The 19,651-nt window shown below is 34.2% G+C and overlaps 1 protein-coding gene across 1 annotated transcript in view; it reads left to right on the forward strand.

Annotated features, from left to right (window-relative positions):
- Positions 1-19,651, forward strand: part of LOC143410748 (roundabout homolog 2-like) — a 72,964-nt gene that overhangs the window by 38,736 nt on the left and 14,577 nt on the right. The window contains 3 exon segments of the mRNA XM_076871495.1: positions 5,727-5,900; positions 12,409-12,681; positions 14,449-14,649. Coding sequence (XP_076727610.1) covers positions 5,727-5,900; positions 12,409-12,681; positions 14,449-14,649 — 648 coding nt within the window.

Raw genomic sequence — 19,651 nt, forward strand, 5'->3', positions numbered from 1 at the left:
TCATCCCCAATTCAGAGGAAAGTTGAAGACTTACCAGAAAGGCAGAGTAATGAAGGAACAGGAAATATCGATTTCTTTCTGTTTATATTGGTTGCAATCTATTGAAGCAACTAACTTAACTTCTCTCTTTCACTTGGGATCATTAGTGTTCTCATTGCCTAATATGGCCAAATAGCTATAGTATATTTGTCTTTAACTCTAAAGTCATCTGTCTAGTCGCTTTGCTCTTATTGGAAGTACAAGTAAAAGAATAGCTAATGTTGTCTCTTTATCAACCAATACCCACTTGATGTCCTGCCTTCCAGGCCACTCTCTCTTCCCAGAGAAGGGAGTCGGTGAGCATCAGGAAAAGCTTCATGAACAAATAAAAAATAAATTCATTTTTAAATGAATTTAAATATGTTTAAATATTTCTTGATTATGTTTGAGGCCATATTGTGTCAAATTAAAGCTTGAAAGATTGAGAGAAATCAGAGCAAACACAAAAGTAGGAAAGTTGCTGATCTGTTTAGGGTAAGGCAGATGCATGTATGGAAATCCTCTTGTGTGGGACTCACTTTCACAGGGCGATAACAGTTTATTTGGGGGGAAAGTTGGGAAGTCTTACAAGATGGGATTTCTTTGGTAACATTGCTGTGATGGGAGATTTATTTCTAAATTTTTCAGATTCAGAAACTAAATTTGTCAATATTCTAGATCCTCAGAGTAGAACCACACAGCAGGCAGAGTAGACTCAATTTCTTGGCTGATCATAGTGGATAGAAGTGGAATAAGAAAATTTTAAAAGAATAACAACAAAAATAAGAGCTTGGGCTAAGTGCATTGGGATGGGTGAATCTCAATAGAGATGTCACATATACACACACAAATAAATTGCCACTTGCCACTTAATGATATTTAGCATCTTCATTGGAAGACAATATTGCTTAACCTTGATATTCAAAAATATCAAAGCCTAACCAAGATGTACATCATATGAACTTTATTATATAATATATATCCTAATTTATATAATAAAAATTATATAGTACAATTTTTACTTTCTTACTTGAAGACGTTATTGCTTTTCCCATGGTTCCAAAGTAATCAACAAATATTCACTAATTTGTTTAATAAATTTTCTGAGGATGCTTGTAAGAACATTCTTTTTGCAACTAAAGAAAGGTCATTGCTAAGAAATTGTACATCAAATATAATCACTCAAAGAATTTACAGTGAATAAAAAAACAATAAATGCATTTAATTCCATATGCCCACTGTTCATTGAATTCCTACTGTTCAGTGACCCTGTACAAGAAATACTGAAGTGAAGAAGAGATAGTTCTTAATGTCAAGAGTTTTATTTCCTGGAACAGGAAAAATACATACAATATCCAAAATATAGGGAGACAGGTGATAGACTACTGCATGCACAATGTTTTCACAACAAAGGAGGGAGTCACCCTAATAGAATGTTGAAGGTAGAACCCAGGTGATAAAGATGGTATTTTATTTGAACTTTAAAGTTTGGCAGTGATTATTAGATTTGGTGCAATACAGAGTATTGTCAAGAAATGGGAAGTGATGTGTGGGTGAGAGAGTGAGATTACACTAGTTGTGGGACAGAATGGGCTGCAAAGGTAGGCTGGCTTAATATTGGGGGGAGGTCTCAGATTCCTAATTTTTTATGTGCATTGGTGTTATAGGTAAGACTTTAAACAGAGGAACAAAGTATAAGATTGATGCTTTGAAAAGATAATGTAGATAACAATGAGGAAAGATAGAAGGGACTAGAAGGAAATCCGCTAAAAGGAGTGTCAGGATGAATTAGAATAACAATAAGGAGATGCTTGTTTGGAGAGTGAGCACAGACATTTAGAAAAACAGAAATCACATGGAAGGGTTTGGAACTGAGCTTTTGAATGTTTTAAAACTATTCCCAGTTCTCGACTTTCATATTCTTTTGTGACCCCTTGCTGAATCACTTTGATTTCTTCTTATCTCCTGTAGCATTATATTGCAAGACCCACTGCATCATTTCTTCTTTCATTTTGGGCTGTTGATCCTTGACTTGTGATTATTAACCTAGAAATGAATCTCTCAGAGGAGGCTCAGTTGCTGGTGTTATCTCAGGTTCCTTGCAGTGGTCTGTGTCAAGGGAATTTGTTTGGAAAGTAAAAAGTATATCTTTGTGCTTTTGGCAAATAGAATCAAGACTCTATCTTTCTCTGCTACACTTAACACCCTTTTAACTTCCAGATCATTCTAACCCTTTCAGTTTCAGTTTTCTCTGTCTTGAGAATGCATGCATCCGTGTTATTGTACCATGACAGCCTGAATTCTAAATTAACTTTTTGTAAGTCCTTTTTTGTCCCTCTTCTAACAAAAGCAGAAGATAGGGTAAACAATACTTGATAATTTATTTTGTCATGAATTAATGGTACACCAACTTAAATATGTACTGCAATTTTAATTTTATTACATAATGAGTTAAGTTCCCAGTGTGCTTTTATCTAATATGTGTGTATGTATATGCATAAAATACTAAGTGACTTTCTAGAAAGAAAAAAAGTTGTCAATATCTTCAAAGTGTATTTTCTTTAAATATAAAGTTGCATTTTTTTTACTCTACTGCCATAGTTCATTTTGAAAAAGAAAATTGATAGAAATGCTGATAATAGTCTCCATAAAGGCTAATTTCATAAGTATCAGTGTTAAAGAGAAAATTAGAGTTCTTCAAATATTAAAAATCAAAGAAAGCATAATAAATATTGAAATTAATAGCACTTTTGCAAACTAACATTTTCCTTATGTTCTATGTTTAGTTGATTTGATGTCATCTATACATTTTAGTTGATGTATTTTGTTATTTAAACAGTAATTAACTGTTCACCTTAAAATCTTAAAATAATTCCAGATCTTCTATGAAATACAACTGTACGTACAAGGTCCGGTATTCAAGTTTTTATGCAGATTACCATTGCCCTCTGAAGTAACTTCAAATTATACCCATACTATTTATTCAAGCAAGTCACCAATCAGTTTAAATTAACCATAATTTGTTTCAATAAAAGTGTTCATCCCTGACTTGTAGAAAATACACATAGCAGTTCTTGCTTGGAAAAATGATCATGTAACAATTTAAACAATGCAAGAAATGAACCACTTGGAACATGTCTTGCACATGTGCTTTAAACAAATACCGATTTTACACAAGCTTCTTTCATTTGTACTAAGTGTGTTTAAAACACGGATAATGTTTAGCTAAGGAATCCATGATGAAACTTCAAAGTGGCAAGGAGTCGAGGCAGTGTACTTGCTCATTCGTATAGTGTTTGCAAGCACATGAGATATGCAATATATACAAACTCACTAGACAACTACATTTGTTTTTAGGTTCAATGGTAAATGGATGGGGCTCTGCATCTGATGAGGATTGTAACTTTTCTAGTCATAGATCTAGTGTAGGTAGCTCCTCAGATGGTTCCATATTTGCCAGTGGCAGTTTTGCACAAGCACTGGTGGAAGCAGCAGATAAAGCTGGTTTTAGGCTGGATGGAACCAGCCTTACAAGAACAGGTTTGTAGACTCCAAAGTCAACACTCTTTGCATGAGAGAATCTTGTCTTTGGGACACTTACCTTTTTTCTCCTCTTCTTTCTCAGCAAGTCTGACTGCAGGGCTCTCTGTAATATGCATGAACATTTGGGATGCTCTGTTGTCTGAACTCTGACCTGATGCAAGTTTTGCAGAGCCAAAAATAGGCTCCAACTTACTACCTTCTATCCTTAATATCCCTTTCTCTTCACGGTTCTGCTGATTAATTGGAATATACTTCCTTTCTATATTACGGCAAATCAGCAACTCAGATTGCCATTAAATTTTCAATAACTCACACTTTGCAAAATCTGCACACATTAATAATGAACCTAGTGATTAAAATTATTCAGCTTTTATCTCCATTACTTTCCTTTGCCCCGTCTCTTTCTACAAATGCAGTTTCTGGGAAACCTTCCTCAGCATGGGGTGAATAGGTGTAAGGCTTTCAGTCTAACAGTTCAAATGGCTGAGGGTCTTATTGTTTGGCTAAGATTTTAATACAATAATTTATTATATGTTTTAAAGGATGCTAATTAAAGATACACCTACTGCATTTGCAAGTTGAATAAAATGATGACTACGTGTATATTGTACATTAGAGAATTTAATATTGATTTCTGAGAGTAATAAGTAATAATATAAAGGACCAATTATGTCATTTTCACATGCTGCTCATTCCACAAAAAGAAATGCAGTCTTAATTCTAAAAATAGATTAGCAGTTTGTAATCATTTGTTTTTCTGGGAAAAAAAAAACAACAATTTGGCATGATTATGCTCTAATATTTGTATATGTACTTCTTAACTTCACATTTAGGATGGTAATATATGAATTAAACTGAGCTCTCTTAAAAAACTAATGAAATATCAAATGCATTTTTAAATCTTTGTAGTGTTCAAATATTAAATAAAAGTGATATGCTCTTGATATTTATTAAACTCTCAGGTTAGAAAAGTGAGCCTTGGAAATTGTCTTGAATTATATCATCAATGTTTATTTTGAGCACGTATTAGATATCTTCAAGCAAAATAAAATGATTTCTCAAGCATTGCAGAGGTTTATTTTCATATAGCATCCAATCTAAAATATGTTGTAATATAACTGTTATTTGAATTTTCTTGCTTTATAAAGCATAAGTCAAAAACTTTATGTTGCCTGAGTGCTTTTTGTGGCATTAGCTGTAAGCAGAACAGTGAGAAAGCGCAAGGAAACTAATAAATTAGACAGAATAGGTGCATTTCTTGCATGTGTGCTAATAGCTAATAAAACATTAAGCAACATCATGTAACATTGACTTAGGAAAATGAAACTATGTAGGATAAGTTTGTATGAAATGAAAACATGACAAGAGAATAAATATATGAACATAAACCATCCTTCTCTTACTATAATAAACAGTATTAAAAGACGTTTTTGAAAATGTATTAGGTAACCTTTTCCCAGAATAAATTTCACTTCTTTTGTACTAAACCACAAGAAAGGGAAATAGTACAATTCATTCGTCCATAAGAATTTGAAGTCTGCTAAGATACAGTAATCACAAAATACCTACTTCACTTTGGATATACAAGGTGATTTTAACCTGCTATCCTCTACACTGATGTTATTGAGTTTCCACTAAGAGATAGAGTTCATTTTGTTTGCATATAAGTGGTAAAGTCAATTTAGCATGTGTACCTGAGCAGACTTTTCAAATAAAACTACAAGGCATTTTTTACTGTGCTCAGATTTTTTAAAATTTCAGGGGTGAAAATGAAACAGTGTGCAATTCATTTAAGAAATAACCTCTTGAATTTTGAGAAATAATGTTTCATGAATTTGCATATAACTATAAAATTATCACTAAAATTTTCAAGGTAATATAAAAACTAATCAAGCAGTATGAAGCTTTGGATTGGTGGATTTGTTTTATGTTCAATTGTTTGAAATATTTTTGTGGGTGGGATGTTCTTAGCTTATAAAAATTGAACACATTATATGTAGCAGGGCATATATTTATTTTTATAGGTGCACCAATATTTGGTATCTTCCAATGGCGTCTCTAGGTAGGTTCACAGACTTAGCCTTAGGAAGAGCAGAAAATACAAGACATTATCAGTGCATTACAATGACCTTCCCTATACCCCACTCCCTTTGTTTTCTTTCTAGGAAAAGCCTTTACCTCCTCTCAAAGACCTCGACCCACCAGCCCATTTTCTACTGATAGTAACACGAGCACAGCCCTGAATCAAAGTCAGAGGCCCAGGCCCACCAACAAACACAAGGGAGGGCGAATGGACCAACAGCCAGCACTGCCTCACCGAAGGGAAGAAATAACAGATGGTAGGCTGATTTCTATTCCTCTTCTTTCCTCAATGAAGAGATGCATTCTACTTGGTCATTAACTCAGATTAAAATATCTATGGTAGATTAGGCATTGCCTCATTACATACAAGGCAGGAACCTGGCAAAATGGTCTTGCTTACGTGAAACACCCTCTCTCTCAACAATCTGGAATTATGTCTTTATGATTAATCCCCAAGAAAGAGAAGCTGTACCACTCTTAACTGTTGATTTTTCTACCCTTCTGAAATTTTTCTTTATTGTATTTTAGCAAACATTCCACTTAAAGGTTAGGAAAAAAAACATAAGCAGCATGTGCACATGTCATAGTATCAGAACATTTATGATATGAAATTATAATCTCTTTCACTCTTGGAAAAGAACTTGAAATGGTTTAGTAATTTTTTAGTTTCGTGAATTTCAGAGCTTAAAACATGCTAGCGGTTATGTAGTTGAAGAGTGTCTACTTGGGCTGCTATAACAGATAATCATAACTGTATAAACAGCAGAAAGTTTCTAAATAACAAATATTTATTTCTCATGGATCTCTGGGCTAATATTAGTGGAAGTACAAAGATCAAGGCACTTACTGATTTGGAATCTTTTGAAGGCTCACACTCTGGTTTACAGATGGTACATTTTTATTAATTCTCACATGATGGAACAGACCTCTCTGGGGTGTGATTAATAAGGGCACTAATCCCATTCATGTGAACTTTACCTTTATGACCTCATGAAGCCCTCATATTCCAATACCATCACCTGGGGTTAGGATTTCAACAGATGAATTTTAGGGATATACAGTCATTTGGACCATAACAAAGGGCTAGTATATATATATATATATATATATATATATATATATATATATATATATATATATATATATTTTCTATTGAAATTCAGAGAGTAAATATTTGGAGTTTTTTTTAGCATGTGGCCTGTGCCACAAGTACTCTGCACTGCCATTATTGCATGGGTAGAGCTATAGTAAATGAAAATATGGGTGTGACTAATATCTAATAAATCGTTATTGAGAGAATAGTGGCAGAATTTGGCCTATAGGTCATAGTTTGCCAACGTATGTCAATTAATTGAATAGCCAATCTTTGAATATTTGCTTAAATAGTTAGTTTCAGAAAATATTTTTACTGGAAGTTATCCATGGTCAATAATGAGTATTTCAACTGCTCTCAGAGCATAGTCTATTTCCCATATTTTCCACTTAATTATTATATCTTTTAAAGTCTGAATAAATATATTCATCATGAAACGTTATTCTAAGCATAAGCACATATGAAGTATATTTAAGGATATATAATTATATTTAAAGTGCCTAGTATGCAGTGAGACTCAAAAATGAGTTTCTTCCCTCTTCTCAACCTTATCTTTCATAAGCATACAAACTTTATCTGAGATTGTCCAACTAAACACTAGGATTAACCTAGCCATGCTGAATGTTGGAAACATTTGGGGAGATCTTCAAATAAACCATGGAGACATTCATGATTATTCTGAGGTATAATACTATTATAGGAAGTTTTGAAGCTCCATGGGTTAAAATTAATGGACATCCACCTTTGAGAAGCTATGACCTAGTCCTTAGCACTCTTACATCCATCATTATGAAACAGAATGAAGCTTGTTTTGGAAAAAAAAAAGCATTTTCCTTTGTGGGAAGGGGCACTCTGTGTCAGGCAGCCATCTTTGTGCTTTCTTTTGTCACCCTGTAATGCTAAGAAGGCTTAAAAAAGCCAAACATGCTTGTTCTAAAAGCTTTCAGGTTTGTTCATATATCCTGCTTATTTTGTTTTCATGGGGAAGTGTTTCTATGGAATATGAAGATTAAGGGTCCAATTGAGTTTTTCATTCTCTCTAAATAGATACCCTGTGGTGAACAAAGCCTTTCTGTTCCACATGCTCTGGAGATTAGTTGAGCACTTAGAACAGTTTGCAGTGTTGATCTTATTCACTCTAAATAGAAAAGACTGCTCTCACTGATATGCTACAACATGGAGAATTAATAATTTTATATATTTTTTCTGCTCAGAATATTGTGGCAACAGAGAAAAATATAGTGTGTTCTTTTTACAAATCTTTGAAGACCATATGTAGTATATGTGGACGGCATACAATTTAAATATACAAAAAGTAGAGTGCTCTTTTTTCTTCTATAATCCTTTTTTCTGCAAGATTTTTCAATATGTTCACATAAAACTATCTTCCTCCTAGTTTAAATCATGATCAATATATTGCTTATCTTTCTAAAAAAAATAGGTCGCTAAATTTCAATTTTGAAAAGTGATTATGAATTATGTGTTATTAGTAGATATATTTTAAGTGATATTGCAAAGGAAATTTGGCTCACATATCTTCCCACATGTGCAATCCAGACACATTTAATTGTGAAACAAGGACATTTATTTTGGAGGCCTTAAGAATATTGTTATTTTACAATAAATGCTTATGACATGGCACTTACATGATATGAATCCATGTGTCAGGAATAATTCAAAACTTCTTTACATAAAATCAAACTTTTCTTTTTGGGAAGATTGCTGCCTAGTAGTTTATAGTGTATGGACACTTTACAATAAAACTTTTACATTATAGATTTTACAATAGTGTTTTATGGCTATATTAATTAGGGTAATTATTGCTAGCTGCTTTACCAAACAACCTCTAACCCTCAGTGTCTTGGCACAGTAAAAGATACTTTCTTATTGACACACTCATCTATCAAGGTCAGGTGGTTCTCCTCTAAGCAGTAATGTAAGGGTGTAGGTCTCTCCAGAATTGAGATGGCATTATTTTCAGAAATATTTATGGTTTCTGAGCGAGGCAAAGACAGATAATGGGTGATCATTGGGAGTTTCTAATGACAAGAACCTATTTCATGTCTCATATGTCATTATCAAAAACTCTCTCCCATGGTGTCTAGTACTAGAAAGTATCCTCCATGTGTCCCAGAAGAATTGGAATGGATATTTCTGTGTCTATCCCAAAAGCTATACCAAAACCCAGGCACACCTAAGGAGACATTGATGAATCCACATCTTCTATCCACTTGCATAATGAGTCAAAAAATACCTTTGAAGCCAACACACTGAGTAAAAATTGGCAGTTCTCTACCCAACAAACTGATTTTCCTTAGACTACAACCTGTGTTCCCTTTCCCCTGGTTTTTAATGCCCTGTTCAGAAAAGGGGCCCTTTCCAAGCTCTGTCAAATATTAGCTTTACCCCTTAAAATATATATTAAGTGTATTCCACATGGTAGACAATAGGAGCCAGATAGACAAAATCCTCTGGTTTCATGGAGCTTACATTTGAGTGTAGGAAGATAGATAAAGACCAACAGTAATACATGAATATAAAAAAGCAGTTGATAAGAGGGTGATCATTGCCATGAGGAAAAAGACAAAAGGGAAAGAAGTTGAGAAATATGGAGGTAGGGAAGAGATATTTTTCAGAATGTTCTTTAGGGAAGGCCTCACATACAAGGTGACATTGGAGAAAAGACTAGAAGAATTAAAGCAAAGATATCCAAGGAAAGGTCCTTCAAAGACATAAAAAAACAGCAATAAAATCTGGGGCTTATTTACCAAAAATGTTAGGGGAGAAAAATGACTAGAGCAAGCATAAAAACAAAATAGAACACGAAGTCAGACAAGCAAAAGAGCACATATGATGTAGGACCTTAAAGCTGCAGTGTTGCAATCAGCCTTACAGTATGTTGAGTGGGAAGCTACTGGAGAGAGGGGTGGGGAGTGGGGGGTGGGGGGGAGCAGAGGAGTGACATGATCTTCTCTGTTTTTCTTTTTAAAAAGATCGTCTCCACTGTTGTGTTATATTTAATGGGGAAAAGGTGTAAAACAGATCACATACTTAGGAAGCTGTAGAAGCAACATAGGGGATTCATAACAAGTCAGAAATAAGTGAAAGCGATGAGAAGTGAGGAATTCTGGAAATGGTGCTCACAGGTCTTGTTAATAAAATTAGTAAAGCAAAGCTTAAAGGTCACTTCATAGCTTTGGTGAACTTGTAGGATGAAATTGCCACAGGTGGGGAAGAGGAATATCATGCAAGACACACATTTTATAAAGGAGGAACTAGATTTCAGTTCTGATATGTGCAATTTGAAAAGCTTTCTAAATATCCAAGTGGATTTGTCCCATGTAGATTTGGTTAGAAGAGTCTGCAGTTCTTGGGAGGAAAGATCCAGAATGGAGATACTTCATTTCTTTGTGGTCCCAGTTTCTCAAATAAAAAATGAGGACAATAACAACATTTATGTCATGGGATTGTGGTCACCTGACAATAGCTAATTCTCAGTAGTCTAGTAAGATACTCTTTAGTGAATTGACTTTGTTGAGATGAATCAACCTACAATTGAATAATAAATTTAATTTAGATAAAATGTATTTGCTTATATATTTTTATTTTTCTATAGCCATTTGCAATTCCATTTCCCTTTCCCGTTGGTTTATTTCAATGTGCTTGCAATGCCCTTTCTTCTTAGAAGACACAGTCTTCAAGGATATTACTTAATTATGAAGCTATATAATTTCAGGTTATATTAAATAGTCTTCAGAGTTTTAGCTGGCATAAGCAGATACCATTTTGACCATTTTAGAAATTAAGCTGCTCTGATGGAGAGTAAAAATCAATGTGAAGATCTGTTATTTTGGAAGCAAATTTTATAATTTCTCCTTGCTGTCTCTCTAAGAACAATAACTCAAATGAAATAATTAATTTGCATTTATAATAATGTTTAGTGATGGGAGTCCCAAACTCATTAGATTATCCAACAAAGAGATATCTCAACATTACATTAGCTTTTCATCTTGGAAGAAATGTTTGGAATAAAACCTTATTTTCCCAGACAGAGACTCTGTTCCCCTCAATAATTAGAAATTCATAATATAATGTGAAAAGTATACATAAGAACTAGTAACCATCCAACCTGGGTGCTCCAGATTCTCTGTGCAGTAGAGAATAATATAATTTTGCTCCTAAGACAAAGTATAAATCTTAGAATGACCAGTTTAACATTCCTTTGAAAAAGCTATTTTTTGTATATAAGAAATTTATACTTTTCCCTTTAAAATTCAATGATAATATTATTAGAAATAAGAACCTGGTTATAAAAGTGTCATAACAATGCTATATTAAGTACAGTATCTTCTAATTAATGAAATAAATAGTATACATGATTTTTGCTTTTTATGAATAAATAACATAATTGCCAATACTCTAAGGATAAACTAAGAAGCACACAATAGCATACACAAAATCACAATAAATCAAGCTAAATGAATATTTAGAAGGATTTAAAAATTATTTTAAACCTGGGTGTTGTGATGCTCACCTACCATACCAATGACTCAGGAGGCTGAGTCAGGAGGGTCACAAGTTTGAGGCTGGCCTCAATCATTAGCATTTAATGAGACTCTCAACAACTTACAAAACTACCTCAAAATAACAAATTAAAAAAACTGGGGATGTAGCTCAGTGGCAAAATTCCCCTGGGTTCAATGCCCAGTACTAAAGGAAAAAAAATAAATCATTTCAGCTGGTGTAATATTTAAGGAAGGAAGTATGATTTCACAGTGGAAGATTTTCAAGACACAAAGTTTTAGATATGAATAGCTAATAAAAGGAAAATGAAAAATTTGCTGATACTTGAACTTTAAAGTTTTTCATTTCCGATATTTAATTTAAAAAGCGTTTCTAAAAAATTATCTATTCCACTACTTCTCAAATTTCCATGATATATTGCCAACTCTAGTACCATAAAGCATATTCAATCTGTATGCTGAACATTGGTTATTATTTATTAAAATTAATACATTGGAAGATTATAATATATTAGTTGTAACTCATTAGCTAACTCATGAAACGAATAGCCAGAATTGGTTGTCAGGCAGAATGTTAATTGCATTTAATAAATGTTAGCTTAACCCTTTGACTATTGCTAAATGTGCCACATACTTGGGTAAAGGCAATCATATGTTGCAAATGATACGGCATATAGTTCTTAATTTCCCAAGGGTGATGTTTCCTATGGAGATTGGCAGGCTGGCTTTTGTTCTTTTATTAGCACAGTTGCTAGAATTTCTAGTGATGTTATTATTTTATTTTTTGCCATAGTATTTCTACTTTCAAAAGGGAAGGATGAAAATAAATTATGACCCTTAGGTTGCCCTTTAACCTTGAATGTTAGCCCCAGTGTGCAATTGAAAACATTTTCCATGTTTAACAGTTGGATGAATCCAGTCAATTTGATTTCAATGATGCTGTGGTAGAAGACAGCAGAGACACCAATAATATGCATTTTACATATCAATAATTGACTTTTATTTTTCTCTGTTTTTTTTTTGTTTGTTTGTTTTTGCATGGGTGATACTTGTACGAGGGCAGGAGTTTCTTTTTTTTCCAACTTGAACTAAAACCTGTATTTTTTCATTAAATTTTAGTCCATTCTAAACATTATTCAAAATTTTTAGATCTTCCACCACCACCAGATCCCCCACCAGGTCAGGGTTTAAGGCAGCAAATAGGCCCGAGCCAGCATGCTGGTCATGTGGAAAACTCAACAGAGAGAAAAGGAAGCTCTCTAGAGAGACAACATGCCTCCAGCTTAGAAGACCCAAAGAGCTCCTTGGATTGTCCAGCCAAAACCTCCCTAGAGTGGCAACGACAAACCCAGGAATGGATAAGCTCCACAGAACACCAAGAAGACACACAAAACGCCCCACACAAACAAGGGGTTGGATCAGGTGTGTTCTGCACAGTCCCAAGCAAGTGTGGGCTGTGACCCTTTTATTTTCTACCAGGTATTCTAGAAATGGCAGTTGTTTAAGGGCATCCAAGAGATATTTGCCTTAAGTCAGTAAGTGAAGTAGGAATTTCTCAAGCAGACCTCAGAGGCATGTTCCTTGAAACTGATTACAGTGGTGATTGCTCCTCAAATTGACCACTCCATAGGTCTTTGAATCCAAGAGATCTCCAGCCTTCATCTATGGTCTCAGGGGACAATTTTGGCTTTTTTGCCTTTTACCTTTTCTATTGAGTAGCTTTAAGACCACTAAATTTCAGCTTTTGTGTCAGTTTAATCTCTACCTTCAAGGAGATTGTCATTTTGACAGAAGTAACCAGTCACTTGAAAGGAGAGCTCCTGTCAGTCAATTAGGTGAATTAATTGAGATTATAAATTTACAAATAAATGACCAACCAACAGACCTCATGTTGGAAAAGGTTAACTGATTAAATGTAGATGACTGTTCACATGGGGACAAGAATGCTCTTGTTTATAAATCACACTTCCTGGAAATGTTAAAACATAAATTTCATGGTTTCTGATTGGACATTAATTAGGGGTGAGGCTATTGCATTTTTTGGAATATCTTGCATCAGGATTTACTGAGTATTAATAAACATATACACATGCACACAACTTTTGAAACATATTCCATATTCATTTGGACTCAATCTTTATTAGACAAGTCCTCTCCCCATGCATTTCTGTAATTACATTTTGTTACAACACTGTGCTCAAGTTTTTGAAAAATTCAATTTGTGCAAGGGCCAGAAGATGACAATTTCAATATCTAGATTTACTGAAATGTTTAGGAATGGTTGACCATTCAAGCTGTGAGAGAAAAATTATGTGATCCCTGTCATTAAAGACTATCTAAGGCAAGAAACAGTAAATTCAGCCAACATTTTTTCATCATCTAATCACTTGTTAATGGCCAAAACCTCAAAAGAAAGAAAGAAATAGAGTAGTTGGGGTGGAGAGGAAGATGTGGAGAGATGAAAAGAAAGAGCTAGAGAAAGACAGGAAGAGAGAGATAAGAAATAAAGAGAGGAGAAAAGGAGAAGGAAAGAAGGATTCAAAATATTAAATAATTATTCATAATACATTTGATCAGTTATTTGTTGGGAGACAATATACAAAATAAATATTATCACATTTGTTAAAATTGGGTGGGTTTCTCTTTTTCTTTTAATGAAATTCCTAGCCTTTCAATTAATATAGTTATGTCCCAAGCAACAACAAAAATTTAAGAAACTTACTTAATTTGTTAATACAAAATCCTTGATCTAAATTGATTGAGAAAATATTGCTGTGGTTTAAACTAAAACAAAACCACGTTCCTTCTGTTTTGATGGGAATATTGAAGCCTCATTGAACTCTAGAAATTATTCTAAGATATGCTTTTTTTTGAAACAAAGTAGTTCACTGTAAGCTGCTCTCTTTTATAATGAATTTAAGTTTTGCAAATAATATACAACAGTGTATACTTATCCCAAGATCTCTTTTAATTTAATCCTGCTTCAGATCCTATTGTAGGAAATGTTGCTTGCACATGGAAATTCCTTTAATATCCAGTCTTGATTAAACCTCTTAATTTTAATTTTACTAAAGAATGAAATAGTAAAATGGTCCATTCTGAGCTTAACTTGTAAGAGTTAAATTCGTGTTATTTTCCCAGGCTGCAGTTCAATTTAGCCCTTTATTGTTTTTCATTTTTCTTTTTCAGAGGAGGCCTTGGTGCCCTATAGCAAGCCCAGTTTCCCATCTCCAGGTGGCCACAGCTCATCAGGAACAGCTTCTTCTAAAGGATCCACTGGACCCAGGAAACCAGAGGTGTTGAGGGGAGGCCACCAGCGCAATGCCAGTGACCTTCTTGACATAGGATATATGGGCTCAAATAGTCAAGGACAGTTTACAGGTGAATTATGTAAGTGTTTTAGGTCACTGAAAAGGCTACCATAGCCAAGCACGGTGTGGCACAGCTGTAATCCCTATGACATAGAAGGCTGAGGTAGGAGGATTCCAAGTTTGAGGCCAGCCTCAATTTAGTAAAACCATCAGCTACTCAACAGGACCCTGTCTCAAAATGAAAAATAAAAGCACTGGGGATGTAGTTCAATGGTAGCTCATCCCTGAGTTCAATCCCCAGAACCAAAATAATAAAAATTATGGTTTATTGTGATTCAGAAAAAATATTAGATTAATAATATTGTCATATTAAACAAATTTAAGAATGATAGAAAACTTTCCCTGCTACAGGAAAAAAAATCAATGATTTTTAAACAAGTTTGGTCATAACGTAGATGATTGCTTTTTATAGCAAGTCGATGACATAAATATTTCATTTATATTTCAAGCTGATTTATGCTATGTAAGAATTACTTTAAACATGGTGGTGCACACCTGTAATTCTAGCTACCAGAGGCTGAGGCAGGAGGATCACAAGCTTGAGGACAACTTGGGCAACTTAGTAAGATCCTGTTTCAAAATAAAATATAACAAAGGCTGGGGATGTAGCTCAGGATAGAGCACCCTTGGTTCAAACCCCATTACCAAAATAAACAACCATAAAACAACAGAAAATTGTTTAAACGTGGGCAAAGAGTCTCAACACTTACAAGTTAAATTAAATGTAGTTCACTGGATACTTTTCTTGCTCTTTTAAACTCAGCACAATAAAAAAGAGAGAAATTCTGGCCCTTTGGTACTTTAAAGAGTCTTCTTAGTAGTTCTTCCTATTCTTCATTTATTTGCTCTTCATTCGTTTTTTTTTTTAAATTTATGGAGTCAGTCTTAAAAAAAAATTGATCTTTGATTTGAGTTAGTTCACAATATTTTTATTATAATGATATAGCTATTGATTAAGTTTATCTTTTTGAATGAAGAACTGGCATTGGTTTTCATATTTTCTAAATATAAAAATATGAGGTAATGGTGAAAAATAGGGATGTCACAGTTCGTCCAATTAAAAACATTGAATTTGTGTTAATTCCATTAGGAAATTTACCAACTCCCTATTCCCTATTATAATGATGCGTGCTTAAAATTGTCAACTGCTTCTTTGAATTCAGCTTAACCAAGTCTGTTAAGAGAACAGCCATGGCTTCTAATGTTCTCAACCACTTGCCTGATTATAGCTCATGAGAAGACAAAGCTACTTTTATGATCTCTTGAATTCCTCATGGAAAAATAGTTTATGATTACCATTATGCTCACATCACAGGCTGGAGGAGTTCATGAGCTAATGAAAAGGGAAAATAGTTTCAAACTTATCGTTTATGGATCTGAGTTATCATTATTGGCTATTATCAATCAGATCAGTATTAAGATTTATTTATAATTTTTCATTTGGCCCATGGGTACTTGAAATTTTCTTTAAATTTTATATTGACATAATCGTAGGTGTTCAGTGAGTGAAAATAAAATAGCTCTAGTTGAATTTTAAATTTCCAGATACTACAGTGTTTCTATTTTCCTTGTTTCTCTGGTTCAACGAAAATGAATTACACAAACACACCAAGATCTTTCTGATGACTTCATCTTCATTTACTATCCGGTTGCTCTGATTTTGAATATGCGGGTCAGGATAGAAGAATGCATCATTTAACTCTTGAGCTTTATTCCTGACTTTTGTTTCCATCTCTTTTTAGAGTAACCGAGAGGAGACATACAAAGCTGCTCTGAAGGATCATCAGGTCCCAACTCATGAACGTGATGACACTAAACAGTGCAATGAACAATTTCTTTTATTTATGTACTATTAAAAGAACTGTAAATGCAATGTAAAGACACACAGCCACACATATCCCACAGATATTTTACTTGTGTTCTTCTCTTAAGTACACCATCCACCTTAACTCTTTCTTGTCAGGAGTATATAAAAAAAAAAGAAAGAAAACAAAACTTGCCCTCCAGAAAGAAAAGGATTTTTCTCTGTATATAATTTCTTTTGTTCATTGCTATGCAAGCTAACTCTTTTTAGCTCTGTTCCTATTATTGTCTGTTCTTATTGGTTTGTTTTACTATATGTGAATTAATAGGCTGTGGTTCCATATATTAACTTTTAATTGTGTAACTTTTTTTTTTTGTCAGAACAGAAATTAGAAGTTTATTAAAGGACAGCAGAAAAGACTTCTCCCGGAGGAAGAAGGGGACCCAAAAGGTGGAATCCGTGGAAGTGCAGTTGTTTCCCCTTTTTATAGTTCTTTCAGTGATGGATTGTAGGTTGGAGGTCTACAGGTGGGCTTAATTATCACCTTTTGGGATGGGCTATCTCCAAGTCTGTTGGGGCTGTTTTCCCAGGCTCCATTAACATTTCCTTGAGGTGGACTTTGGCCTAGGGCCTTTTCAGGACTTCATTAACATTCCATGAGTTGTCCTGCGTTTTCCCTGAGTCATTCCCAGCATGGCCTCCATTTTAGATTTCACTCGATATTAGATTTACCTAACTACACTGACTACCTAACTTTTAATCTGGCTTCATTCCCCCTTTTAATTTAGGAACTCCTTACTGCTGTAAGGAAGGGGGGCGAAGAAAATCTTTCTGGCTTCTTCAGGCTGAAAAGGGACGGTGTGGGGCAAGCAGTTTGGAGTCCCCCTTTAAAAATCGGGTCTATTGAGTGGGTCCATGATAGAAGTCTGATTGAGAAGTAATTGGCTGGAGGGCCATTTGAGTGATGGGTGGTCAATAAGAGAAAAAAGAATTCATTAGTACTGGAACCAGACTGATGCAGCAATAAATCTCATAGCACAGGAATATGCCAATGAGTATGATGGCAAAGACAAAGACTAACAATGTTTTCCACCAGGAAGTACCAAGAACCAGGAGCTAAGATTGCTGAGAACATGGCTTTTATCTGAGTATGTAAATCTTTAAGGATATTTGTCACATTGCCAGAATTGTCAGGGATGTAAACACAACATTAAGATACAGTTTAATGTCATCTGACTTGCAAAATCCTTTTACTAGTATGACCTCTGTGTCTAATAGAGAAATCTTTAATTCTGTTACTTAGGGCTGGATAACCATACTAGCAAACACCAGGCCTACCTGTGTAGGTTAGAAATAAAGGCCTTGAACTAAGAACTACTTTGGCAGTTCCTTTTGATAGTTATCAGGCATTCATGTCTGAGAATCTCTTTTGAAGAATCCAGTTTACTTATTTATGGAAGTTACATTTAAGTATTATTTTATTTAAAATGCCCAAGAATAGCTGTGTTTTGGCTTTGACTGTCTTTGCTAAGTGTTTAAGATGAAGCAAGTCAAACTGACTTTTGTTTCTATCTATTGTTAACAGTCAGCCAAGTTTCCTTGGGAGTCCTCGGGAACTTACAGCAGCTTCTCAGATCTGCTAGTGCCATTTGCGCTAGGATGGGTCCAGGCCTTGCTTGACCATGTGGCTTCCCTCAGAAGCATCAGGAATGTCTCCCTTTTCTGATGACCCTCCTCTTCACAGCAAATGCACTGACTGGCTTTCTGTCCTCCACTGGTCTCATTAATCTCCCTGATCGGGAGGTTATGTGGCCTAGAGTTGCAAAGCTCTTTGGAAAAGTCCCCTATCCCCTGACTCAGACTGACTCAGACAGCAAGAGTCAAATTTTTAATTTTAAAACTTAATCTTAAACATTTAGCAAATAAGTTTTAACAGCCTTATATTAAGAGCACTGGGCTTTAATGTCTATCTCTCTATCCTGTAGGTGATAACTCCTTATCTTAAATTAACCCAGGTTGTGAGTTCTTAAAGTAGTACCTCTGCAAAACAGGCAATCTTTAGACCATTTATAAGAAAACTACAAAATAAAATTATCAAGAGTAAAAACATATTTACTTCATATAATAGCTACCTTGAATTTTGGTGGAGTTATACATTATATCCCCTGTTTGAGATCCTGGTAATCATGACAAAAACTAACCTTTGGACACAACTTTTAATGTACTGAAATCTAGCCTATTTCTTTTATAGTCACTTTCACATGCAGTGAGATGGGACATAGAGCCTTATCTCAAGTAAGGGGCTCTTCATGAGTTTTACTATAGCTCTGAAGCTGATCTTTGCTTTTTAGACATCATTTTATAAAGCCTACATAAATTGTTGTAAACTTGAGCAAACACAACATAATATCACATCTAAAACATGAATTAAAGAAAGGCTGAAAGCTTCTAACATTTTGTAGAAAAGTAGCAAAGTACTTTTGTGTTTTACAATAAAACCTTTACATAGATTAAGCCCTCATTAACTTAAAAATACACTTAAGTTGTATCTCAGTGTAAAAAGGTAACATAGAACTGTACATATCTTATTGATAACAAGCCCAGTTATAGAACACAAATGATTTAATTATATCTCCAACATGTCTTTTTTTAAGCCTAAAATTACCATCATATAGACTCTTATCCAGAAACACATTTTTCCTCTATGAAATCCATACCTAGAACTTTCTAGTTTCTTTTTTATCTGTTAACCTCCTTCTGTTCACATTTTGAAACAATACTTGTAAATTTTGAATTTAATCAGATTATTTTATAGACATCAACATTTTTAGGTTTTATTTTTGAACACCTAGAAAAACTTATAAGCTTAATTTTAAAGACATCTTTACTTTTATCTGTTTACCCAATTTAAATTGAACCATTTGAATCATGTGAGTCAAAGAAATTTGGATCCATTTTTAAAATTTTTCATGAGTACTCCTCATCTGCCAATTGTTATATCACTGCATGATATATGAACATACACACATACAGACATACTGACATACAACACGTAACACAAGTGTAACACAACACAATATTAAAGGCCTTGTTGCTTTCTTAATTGTGTAACTTTTATGTTTAAATTTTGCACTGCAATTTTATTTGGTGATAAGCACAAATCTTTACTCCTTATGACATGAAGAAAAGATTGAATGTGAAGGGGGTTTCTGTACTG

This window comes from Callospermophilus lateralis, chromosome 11, assembly GCF_048772815.1.
Source record: "Callospermophilus lateralis isolate mCalLat2 chromosome 11, mCalLat2.hap1, whole genome shotgun sequence".
Classification (NCBI taxonomy): Eukaryota; Metazoa; Chordata; class Mammalia; order Rodentia; family Sciuridae; genus Callospermophilus; species Callospermophilus lateralis.